This window comes from Mizuhopecten yessoensis, unplaced genomic scaffold (assembly GCF_002113885.1).
Source record: "Mizuhopecten yessoensis strain PY_sf001 unplaced genomic scaffold, ASM211388v2 scaffold8537, whole genome shotgun sequence".
Taxonomy (NCBI): Eukaryota; Metazoa; Mollusca; class Bivalvia; order Pectinida; family Pectinidae; genus Mizuhopecten; species Mizuhopecten yessoensis.
The window spans coordinates 1,485,109-1,497,199 of NW_018407597.1; the positions used below are offsets into that span (position 1 = coordinate 1,485,109).

The window sequence follows — 12,091 nt, forward strand, 5'->3', positions numbered from 1 at the left end:
TAAATTTGCCCAGTGTTATGATCGCCCAGTGTTACAATCGCCCAGTGTTATATTTGCCCAGTGTTATATTCGCCCAGTGTTATATTTGCCCAGTGTTATATTCGCCCAGTGTTATATTCGCCCAGTGTTATATTCGCCAAGTGTTATAATCGCCCAGTGTTATCGCCCATTGTTATATTCGCCCGGTGTTATATTTGCCAAGTGTTATATTTGCCCAGTGTTATATTCGCCCAGTGTTATAATCGCCCAGTGTTATATTTGCCCAGTGTTATATTCGCCCAGTGTTATATTCGCCCAGTGTTATATTCGCCCAGTGTTATATTCGCCCAGTGTTATATTTGCCCAGTGTTATATTCGCCCAGTGTTATATTTGCCCAGTGTTATATTCGCCCAGTGTTATATTCGCCCAGTGTTATATTTGCCAAGTGTTATATTCGCCCAGTGTTATATTTGCCCTCCACATGTAATTACTATGTTGAATTTGTCCTCATCATGGAGGACGAAAAAGGCGGAAGTTAAACTGCAGCGAAAATTTACCGGTAAACAATAGTATTTCCCCATAGCCATTTCCTCAGTAAGTGTACAGTAGTACTTCCCCATAGCCCTTTCCTCTGTAAGTGTACAGTAGTATTTCCCCATAGCCATATCCTAAGTAAGTGTACAGTAGTATTTCCCCATAGCCATTTCCTCAGTAAGTGTACAGTAGTATTTCTCCATAGCCATTTCCTCAGTAAGTGTACAGTAGTATTTCCCCATAGCCATTTCCTCAGTAAGTGTACAGTAGTATTTCTCCATAGCCATTTCCTCAGTAAGTGTACAGTAGTATTTCCCCATAGCCATTTCCTCAGTAAGTGTACAGTAGTATTTCCCCATAGCCATTTCCTCAGTAAGTGTACAGTAGTATTTCCCCATAGCCATTTCCTCAGTAAGTGTACAGTAGTATTTCCCCATAGCCATTTCCTCAGTAAGTGTACAGTAGTATTTCCCCATAGCCATTTCCTCAGTAAGTGTACAGTAGTATTTCCCCATAGCCATTTCCTCAGTAAGTGTACAGTAGTATTTCTCCATAGCCATTTCCTCAGTAAGTGTACAGTAGTATTTCCTCATAGCCATATCCTCAGTAAGTGTACAGTAATATTTCCCCACAGCCATTTCCTTAGTAAGTGTACAGTAGTAGTTCCCCATAGCCCTTTCCTCAGTAAGTGTACAGTAGTATTTCCTCATAGCCATTTCCTCAGTAAGTGTACAGTAGTATTTCCCCATAGGCCTTTCCTCAGTAAGTGTACAGTAGTATTCCCTCATAGCCATTTCCTCAGTAAGTGTACAGTAGTAGTTCCCCATAGCCCTTTCCTCAGTAAGTGTATAGTAGTATTTCTCCATAGCCATTTCCTCAGTAAGTGTACATTAGTATTTCCCCATAGCCGTTTCCTCAGTAAGTGTACAGTAGTATTTCACCATAGCCGTTTCCTCAGTAAGTGTACAGTAGTCTTTCCTCATAGCCATTTCCTCAGTAAGTGTACAGTAGTAGTTCCCCATAGCCCTTTCCTCAGTAAGTGTATAGTAGTATTTCTCCATAGCCATTTCCTCAGTAAGTGTACAGTAGTATTTACCCGTAGCCATTTCCTCAGTACATGTAAATGTGAAAAACCTTTTCCTCAGTAAGTGTGAAGTTCCTTTTCCTCTGTAAGTGTGAGGAGCCATTTCCTCAGTAAGTGTGAAGAGCCTTTTCTTCAGTAAGTGTGAAGAGCCTTTTTCTCAGTAAGTGTGAAGAGCCTTTATCTCCGAACAGTTCAGTTCTCTGTATTCATCATATTTAGTCATTTCTTGTTTGATTAGTCTATGCGTAAAACTTAATAATACGTGATTGAAATCTCTGTAATGGATAATAAATAGTTTCACTTTACATTAATTACATGTATATACTGATAAAATGAACCATAGATTAAGAGAAAACTTCTTAATGCTTCAGTATAATAATTGTGACATCCTTGATACAGAAAAGCAACAATATATTTTAGAGAGAGAGAGAGAGAGAGAGAGAGAGAGAGAGAGAGAGAGATAGAGAGAGAGAGAGAGAGAGAGAGAGAGAGAGAGAGAGAGAACTAGGGTCGGAGGTTGGAGAGAAAGGGGTGGGGTTGATAGTTAGTCAGATCTGCCCGATCTTCCTAGGAAATGCTGTGCAGCCTTGGCTAGTTTCATATTATCATTTGGTGAGATGTTGGGGTCACCTTTACAAAGAATATCTACGTTTATGTCGCCTTCGTACCATTCTAATTCGGTAATGAGTGTTCTTCGTAAATTAGATAAAAAGGACAAATAAGGAAAAAATGATAACAATCTTCACAGGGATGCCCAATCAGCTGAACCTATTAGATTTGCTCTGTAAAGATCATAATTTAATGAGCTAGCTCGATTTCTAAGACGACAAAAGAGTATATTTAAATTTCTGGGTCAATAGTTTACGAAATGTTTGCTAAACAAATTATTTACTATCATAGACGTTTTGACATTAGACTTGAAAGAATTAAGTGAGGGTGAATTTCTTACAGTGTTGGTCAAGTTGTTCCAGAATTTTAATGTGGAAGGAAAGAAAGAATATTTTGATTGTTGTAAACGGAAGTGCTGTTCTCGCAGTAAATGTGCATTTCGCAAATTGTACGGCGCTATATTTCCAATATACATTGGTAATAAGTCAGTAAGAAACTTGGGTGCCTTGGTATTTACTATTGAATAAAACAAGGAAAGTTTCCGAGCATCTCTTCTTTTCGAAAGGGGTAACCATCCGGTTTCTTGATATAAGAAATATTTTTTTTGTGAATGTGGGCAGCCCTGTGACTATTCTTGCAGCTTCTAAATGGATTTTTTCTAGTAACAAGGCATTTGTTTCACCGCAGTTGTCCCATACTTCAAAGTAAGATGTACTTTTTCTAAAGTATTTCTTTTTAAAATAAGTTTTAGTTTACGAAGGGTTGCTATATATTTGGTTACTTTACTGACAATATATTCAACATTAACACTCCATTTACAGTCGTTAGTAAGAATAAAGCCTTAGTGCTTATATTGGTTAGTAATTTGAATGGGGGTGTTATCAAAGGTGAATGCAGGATGAATGAAAGTTGCCAACAAATATTGATGACGTCATACCAAAAAAATGTAAGAGAGTTCAAAAGTGTAAAACTCTTCAAGCGGCATCTGCCTATGAGAAATGATGTGTAATCATATTTTACTCGAGGTTTACTAAAACGATAGGTCATCAATTTTGATTTCCTATTTATCTTAAACTGTTTATCCCAACTTTGAATCGCATAATCCTGTTTGTTCGTTTCGCCTGCGGTGGTGGAACCCTGGTACACTGTACGATTACTAGTAAACACGGTAGTGTATATGACGACATCAACAAAATAATTCCTTGTTGCTGTTTGGACGAAAATATAATGTAAATCGAACTTATTGGGGGGCTTTGGAGAATAAAAAGGTTGCATTATAAAACTTTTTCTTTCTCGTATTAATTAAGGATACTCGTACCGCTGCCCAAAATTGTAACAAGGTATTAGAAATGTGTTTCCCGGCATGTCCAGATAGTTTTGATAAATCATTTCTGAAAAGAAAACCATACCTTCCGGGAACTTTATGAGAAACAATAATGATGAAATGAACAAAATATAATCAATTGTTGTGTTCTGGTGGAAAAACCGCACCAAGGAGCTGGACCCGGATTCAAACTTGCTTGCCTTCCATATAGTACATAAAGGCCAATCGTGTTCTTATTAACAAGCTCTTCCGTAAGTTTCCTCATTTACAGTTCTCTGAATTTTCGTATTAATTAGAATTATCTCAACCGGAAATTTGACCCTATTTTTTACAGTTTTCTAATCTACGTGTCCCGGCCAGCTCGATGGCGTGTACTGTATATATATATATATACGTAGACAGACCGGGGTCAAGCGGCCGAGGACTGTCCGGACACCGGGCTCAAGGCCACTGATCCAATCGCCACAACAATTAATCGTGAATCAAATGTTGTTTTCGAAAATTACCAGTCGTTGACCATGACCTTCTCTTGATTTCTTTTAAATTCGTTTGACCATAACTAAAATAAAATGCAAATATATTCTCAGTGTAATGATATTCGACATAAGAATGGCATGAAAGAGTGGTCTTCAAATTTGTTCAAATGTTTATCTTAAATTTTAAATCGATTAATCATGCTAGTGGGATTGGCCTGCAGTAATTTAACCAAGCATATGGCTCGTTACATTCATGGTATACGTTTAAACTATTGTATTGTATAACAGACTTCGGGACTAAGTTCGTCAGATATAACTGTAATATTGTAATAAGAAGGGGAATTTGTTGAGGGTTTTAAAGAACAGCTCAAGTTAAGGCTAGCTGCTCCTTTTTGCGACCGCTTTCTTTCTCCCACTGTGGAAAATTCGACTTTCAAAATGCGATTTTCAGAATTACCGCTGTTTTGAAATCAAACCGTTTAAATATGTTAATCACATTTATTTATTTTTTAGATGCTTGTCAAACACAATGCAAAGAGAATATATTTGGCTTGTAGCTTGCCGGAATGAAATGCTTAATTCTTCCAAAATAACATTGACCTAAATTCTAGGTTACGTAGATTATTTATATTTAAATATTCATACATATCCTTATGAACAGTGCGGCCCAGAGTAGACTGTAGTTTGCTTGGAATAAAGTACTATCAAACCTTCGATTATATATATCTATATATATATTAAAATCTACAATCAACTTTTTCTAATGAACACTGAAGCTGAAATTGATATTATTTTGCCTTTGGTAATCTTTCCGACTTCCACATAAGGTCATCGGGGTCAAATGTTTTAACGTCATCAAATGACCGGAAGCACAGGGACTAGCAATTCAGTTTTATACGTGCATTGTTTTTAGCTAGCCCAACTTTTAGCTTGTCAAATATTGAATAAGTAAGCAACTTCACGTTGGTTCCGGTTGGAAGTTTCGCTTCATTATTCGTTCAGTGAATACTATGTACAGTACACTGTATAGTCCGAATTATTCTGACGTTTTATCGACTTTTTTTAAAGGGGTGTCGTCGATTAATGTCAGAACTCCGGCCCTCTATAATATGCGGGAAATAAGCGACCCGCGTATGGGTTCCCCTTCAAACTGATATTTTAGAAACAAATCGTCACTTTCACATACATGTCACATTTTATCATGAGTATGTTTCTAAGTATACAGTAAGGAGATAAAAATGTTCTATTTACGCATTCGAACGGGATTCTCAATTATTCGTTCATACATATATACATGCATGACGTTTAAAAGTATAGTATGGACAAATTAAATTAAATTTACTCATTTGAATAATTCATCATTTAGGATTCTTACACATCCGGTCATATATTGTATATCTATTAAAGCCATAATGAATGTTATTTTTGTATTTATTTTTATTTATGATTACTGAGGCATTGTTTGTAAATGTGACATGTTCATGTATGTATCCACACGAAAAAAAGTACAAAACATTATCCCTTAAGGTAATAAGATTGTGTCACCATTTCTCAGTAGAATTTCTTCAAATTTTGACCTTAAAGTGTTACTACATTTGTCGATTTGCTTATGTTTGCTGAGAGACAGTCACTTCGTGTAAATTGACCACGTCGGCGATGTAACAAAACACATTTCATTGGTTCAGAATTCCATGTGTTATTGGATAACAATAAATGGGCATACGTGAATGTTGGAGTACAGGTGTTAAAAACGGCATAAGAGTTCTAACACGGCGTCCTGGCACGTCGAAAAAAAAGTAATGATTTTTGACAAAAAAACTCGAAAAGTTGCCTAGAATACTTTAAACATTGGCATGTTGTAGTACAGGTGTTAAAAAGCGGCATCAGAGTTCTACTTATGTTTGTTAGAACTGAATATAACACTAGCCCAACTCTGAGCCAGTCCACAACCTATTTCACTTTGGTCCAACCGGAGATAGCGATAAAACCCTGGTTTCGGGACATCACATCGTACACAGTTACCGAAGGAATATCCCTACTTTCACCTGTTATATATAATTAGATAATTCGTGACAGTTAAACGTTTACTCTCTATCCGTCCTTATCTTCCGTTGTTCAAGATAAGACATATCAGCAGGGAAGGTCGATCTTTTTGGAATTCGACATCGAGGACGATAGCAATATGTTCTCCGTCCGATATCTGCCGATTTTTGTCCTTTTCGTGTATGGATACAGGTAGTGTTAATATCCTTTTTCTTGTATTGCCTTCGCTTGCATTGCAAGCATTAATGAGTATGTGTATTCCTTAAAACACTTCTTTTGAAATTTTCTTCGCAAAGAATGGCGTTGTAAGGTGTGAACATACAAAGACAAGCGTTTTTATAACTCTTCATGTCAAAATTCGCACATCAGTTTTTTCCATACTTTATGCACGCAAATAATGTGTGTTAGCTGTTCTACTGTATGGAGTGCCTGTTTGTTGCAGTATGTAAGTATTTAGCGCCTGTTTAGCGTTATAACAGTAAGAATTTAGCGCATGTTTAGCGTTTAAACTGTATACGATGCCTGGTAAGTGTTGGCACTCTATATGTTAACATATCGTGTCTGTTTATTGGACCATTTCTATACCAGTGGGAGTGATATTGTATGAGACATATCAAATCTGTATTCTAATAGTGAAACATGATCTACTGAGAAAAACGCGACGTCAGCGTTGAAACATCATGTAACAAGAGACATTTTGTTACCCCCACATCACACTAATCTTCATGTCCTCTTCGGAAAAAAAATATGCGTAACCAGTTTTTACATATATCTTTATTATTATTTTCCCCATCTTACCTTGGGGTCCATGGCTAGATAAACATTTTTATGTCCGATTACTTTTCGAGAACTTCATCCTCTGTCTTTCCTCAGGCTGAGCCAGGCTTCCGACGACCCAGTTCAGATCTTTCTGTCCCACATAGATAACGCGACAAATAACCTGTGGGTCCAGCTCGAGACCGACGACGACCACGTCTTCCTCAGAAGCGACCTCGAGTCCTTCATCCACTCGTACGACACCGACAGTAAGACTTACCTAATAACAGATGTCTGTATCTATAACATTACCAGTTATATATCAGCCACAAAATTAATGTTAAAACAACATAATTTAATTCTGTTTGAAACAAGCATTTCAATTGGTTTATTTTTTTTATGTTATCAGCTCATAACACACAAAAAACTGACAAAAAAACTGTAACAAGCGTTTTGATTGGATGATGGAAACAGTTTCGTTATGACGTCGGCCTATTGATTCATTCGATGCGTGATTTATCAAATTAAATGTTTGAAAATAATAAATCGTTTTTTTAATTCATATCAAAATTAAAATATAAGTGTAAACTTGAATGATTTCTTTACGTCATTGAGCCATAATATAAAAAAAGCAGTGTACTCTTTTCATAAACCGCAAAAATTATACAAGTTAGTCCTTAATTATCAGGCGTGTATTGTGGCTCACACATGACATTTCACCTTTTCGCTTTGTCGCTCGGCGAAAATACAACAAGTGACAAAACGAATAACGAAAAGGCGAAAACCTGCAAAAGGGAAATAACCTTAACTTAAAGCGAAAAGACGAAAAAACGTCTTTCTCTTTCCTTTTGGCTTTTTCGGTCGCTATTTACATTAAGATGTGATAGGTTTTCGTCTTTCGCTTTGGTGGGTTTCGTCTTCTGGGTGTTGTTTTCTTTTCTTTTTGTCGCTTGGTGTCTTTTCGCGAGTGGGAAAGCAAAAAGACGAAATTTCATATAATAACCACGATAACTTAATTTATTGTATCAAAGATAACGACTTTTAATATATATACCTGTTACACGTATATACCATGATCTAATAAAACAATGAATAAAGCAGCATTTTACCAAACACATTTATTATTTTTTATAATAAAAAAAATACCATTTCAATTTAGATATCTTGTATCAACAGCAAAAACACAGGTGCAAGTGCATTTAAATATATGCCTGTTAGTATTATTTTTCTCTTTCAGACAATACTCATGTGACACGATTAGAATTCTATACCCATTTTCTGAAAGACGATCCTGACTTGGGATCGATAGCGTATGGCTTGTTTCTCGAGTTTGACTCGAACCAAGACGGTGTGATTGACTCGAAGGACCTTGATACCATCTATGCACGTATTGATATCAACAGTAAGTGACGTCATCAGGTTTATATACAGTCTAAAACAGAATAAATGACGTCAGTCCTTCCTACATTACATGTAAGTACATGTATTTCAAGCTAAATTAAACAGTCCATCCTATACTTAGTAGCGCCTTTTCATGAAATAGTCCGTAAAGTAGTTCCCTTTTATAATAGAATGAGTCCAAGAGTTATGAGTCCCGTCATAAAGAAGTAATGCTTTCTCATAACACAGTCCCACCTACAGTGACAAGTCCAATGTCATAACACAGTCCCTCCTACAGTTAGTAGTCCGCTCTCATAACACAGTCCCTCCTGCAGTAAATAGTCCCCTCTATTAGCACAGTCCCTCCTACAGTAAGTAGTCCAATCTGATAACACAGTTCCTCCTACAGTAAGTAGTTCTCTCTTATAACACAGTCCCTCCTACAGTAAATAGTCCCATCTCATAACACAGTCCCTCCTACAGTAAATAGTCTCATCTTATAACACAGTCCCTCCTACAGTAAATAGTCCCATCTCTTAACACATTCCCTCCTACAGATAGAAGGTCCCTTCTAATAGCACAGTCCCTCCTACAGTAAGTAATCCCATCTCATAACATAGTCCCTCCTACTGTGAGAAGGTCCCTTCTAATAACACAGTCCCTCCTACAGTAAGTAGTCCCATCTCATAACACAGTCCCTACTACAGTAAGTAGTCCAATCTGATAACACAGTTCCTCCTACAGTAAGTAGTTCTCTCTTATAACACAGTCCCTCCTACAGTAAATAGTCCAATCTGATAACACAGCCCCTCCTACAGTAAATAGTCTCATCTTACAACACAGTCCCTCCTACAGTAAATAGTCCCATCTCTTAACACATTCCCTCCTACTGTGAGAAGGTCCCTTCTAATAGCACAGTCCCTCCTACAGTAAGTAATCCCATCTCATAACATAGTCCCTCCTACTATGAGAAGGTCCCTTCTAATAACACAGTCCCTCCTACAGTAAGTAGTCCCTTCTCATAACACAGTCCCTCCTACAGTAAGTAGTCCCTTCTAATAACACAGTCCCTCCTACAGGAATTAGTCGCTTCTCATAACACAGTCCCTCCTACAGTAAGTAGTCCCTTCTTATAACACAGTCCCTCCTACAGTGAGTAGTCCCCTCTTTCAACACAGTCCCTCCTACAGTAAATAGTCCCATCTCATAACACAGTCCCTCCTTCAGTAAATAGTCCCATCTCAAAACGCAGTCCTTGCTACAGTAAGTAGTCCCATCTCATCACACAGTCCTTCTACAGTAAGTAGTCCCTTCTCAAAACACAGTCCTTGCTATAGTAAGTAGTCCCATCTCATTACACAGTCCCTACTACAGTAAGTAGTCCCATCTCAAAACACAGTCCTTGCTCCAGTAAGTAGTCCCATCTTATTACACAGTCCCTCCTACAGTAAGTAGTCCCCTCTCAAACCATAGTCCTTGCTATAGTAAGTTGTCCCATTTTATAACACAGTCTGTCCTGCAGTAAGTAGCCCGCTCTCATAAGACAGTCCTCGTTATAGTAATTATTCCCATCTCATAACACAGTCCCTCATACAGTAAGTAGTCCCATCTTATAACACAGTCCCTCCTACAGTGAGAAGGTCCCTTCTAATAACACAGTCTCTCCTACAGTAAATAGTCCTCTCTCAAAACACAGTCACACCTACAATGAGTAGTCCCATCTCATAACATACTCCCACCTTAAGTAAGTAGTCCCCTCTCATAACACAGTCCCTCCTACAGTCAGTACATGTAGTCCCATCTCATAACACAGTCCCCCTCCGCCTACAGTGAGTAGTCCCCTCTAATAACACAGTCCCTCCTACAGTCAGTACATGTAGTCCCATCTCATAACACAGTTCTCCTCTGCCTACAGTGAGTAGTCCCCTCTAATAACACAGTCCCTCCTACAGTAAGATGTCCCCTCTCATAACGCAGTCCCTCTTATCAGTAATCCCATCTCATATTACAGTTCCTCCTACAGTAAGTAGTCCCCTCTCATAACATATACCCTCCTACAGTTAGAAGTCCATTCTCACAACACAGTCCCTCCTACAGTAAGTAGTCCCATCTCATAACACAGTACCTCCTACAGTAAGTAGTCCCATCCCTTAAGACAGTCCCTCCTACAGTAAGTAGTCCCATTTCATAACACAGTACCTCCTACAGTTAGAGGTCCCATCTCACAACACAGTCCCTCCTACAGTAAGAAGTCCCATCTCATAACACAGTCCCTCCTACAGTAAGTAGTCCCCTCTCCCAACACAGTCCCTCCTGCAGTAAGTAGTCCCCTCCCATAACACAGTCCATCATACAATAAGTAGTCCCCTCTCATAACATAGACCTACATACAGTAAGTAGTCCCATCTCATAACACACTCCCTTCTACAGTAAACAGTCCCCATAACACACGACCCCGTAGTAATTATTTCCTCGTTTTGATCACAGCCTTCCACAGTAGGTGACATTGTTCATCCCACCGGTTGGAAAGCGCTCATTTCATTTGTCAGCCAGTAAAATTAATTATATCCATTACCATTTTATTATGTTGACACATAATTTTCGAGCATGTTCATCCGATTAAATAAGGTCAAGCGTATCCGCTTTTATCTTTGAGCAATGTCGAGACATCAGGGTCTTGAACCATATATAGATTCACGAATTATCTTGTATTTTATGTTGGTCTTTGGACAACACTAATAATAAAAAGTGTCATTAACTCAGTAAACACTAATCCTATATTATATGAACTATAATTTCTAGTATATTATGATAATGGTAATTATTCATGAGTCATTATATGACGTTTGTATACTGATTTTTGGCGATGCTAAAAACATGTATTGTATTATCAACAGATGACTTGAGAGTTGATGAAACAGAATTCAAGCAATACTTTAAATCTGTAAGTATACGTTTGTTAGCAAATGACAATAGAGTATATACTATGTTATCATACGTACACACCTACGGGTTGCACGATCAATCCATCACCAGGAGTTGTCAGTGTAATGATACATGTACTATTTCTTTTAGGAGCCTTTTTTCTCTCTCAATAAAGCATGTCTGTTCGCGTCTGATGGCGTCCTTACTGGAAATAACATTAACACAAAAATGTTCCATTTACGAAAAAAGTCCGTCATAGAACAATTTTCTCATCGTTTCCATGTTGATACAAACTTGCAATATAAGAGAATCGCGACAAACTCTGAAAACATTGTGAAATTATATATAATCCCCGTGTTAAACTGATGCTGTGGTACGACAATGGATGTATCATTATATATATACTTAAAACACCGCAGCAATATCGTTCAAAAAGACTTTTACAGCACATCGTCATAAGGTACAATGTATGTCAATTTTCTCCCTCATCTGTGGTCTTCGTCATCGTCGTCGAGTCACGTGATCCTGTTTCTCTGTTACAGTTGCTGACTGTGCTATTCCTGATACACATACAGGGTATTCCCGAGCCAGGACCTATTGTGTAGTAGAACGAATAAAATATGTATAGGGAGAGTACTATAGCTTCTGTTGTTATTGATCTCGTCCTGCTGTACTGGCTCTGCTGTTACATCCAATCCTGATCCCTGAAATTAGCACTGGAGTACCGAATCACCTGTGATGAAACAGTGGAGACTGATGGGTTACTATTGCGGAAATTAAAATAAACAAATTCACATTGAACATATTTAAATGTTGGATGGAGTATGGAGGTTAAATTCCTTTCCAATGGTATGATGGGGAAGCAGCGAGTGTGACTTCTTTGATATCTAGTTCTGGACGATACATGTATATAAGATGCGAATTATATTGGGGTTTTCTTTCGAAAAATGACAATGAATTTAAAATATCAACAACAAAAA

General features: G+C 37.8%; 2 protein-coding genes across 2 annotated transcripts; one reads left to right on the forward strand and one right to left on the reverse strand.

Moving 5' to 3' along the window:
• Positions 1-648: 648 nt before the first annotated feature.
• LOC110456161 lies at positions 649-1,386 on the reverse strand. Its single transcript, XM_021506733.1, has one exon. It carries the CDS (start codon positions 1,384-1,386, stop codon positions 649-651), a length of 738 nt encoding a protein of 245 aa, XP_021362408.1.
• Positions 1,387-6,137: 4,751 nt separating this feature from the next.
• Positions 6,138-11,745, forward strand: LOC110456169. The gene is made up of 5 exons (XM_021506741.1): positions 6,138-6,242; positions 6,924-7,075; positions 8,044-8,208; positions 11,084-11,130; positions 11,654-11,745. Exons 1-5 carry the CDS (start codon positions 6,190-6,192, stop codon positions 11,714-11,716), a joined length of 480 nt encoding a protein of 159 aa, XP_021362416.1. The 5' UTR covers positions 6,138-6,189; the 3' UTR covers positions 11,717-11,745.
• The last annotated feature ends 346 nt before the right edge of the window (positions 11,746-12,091 follow it).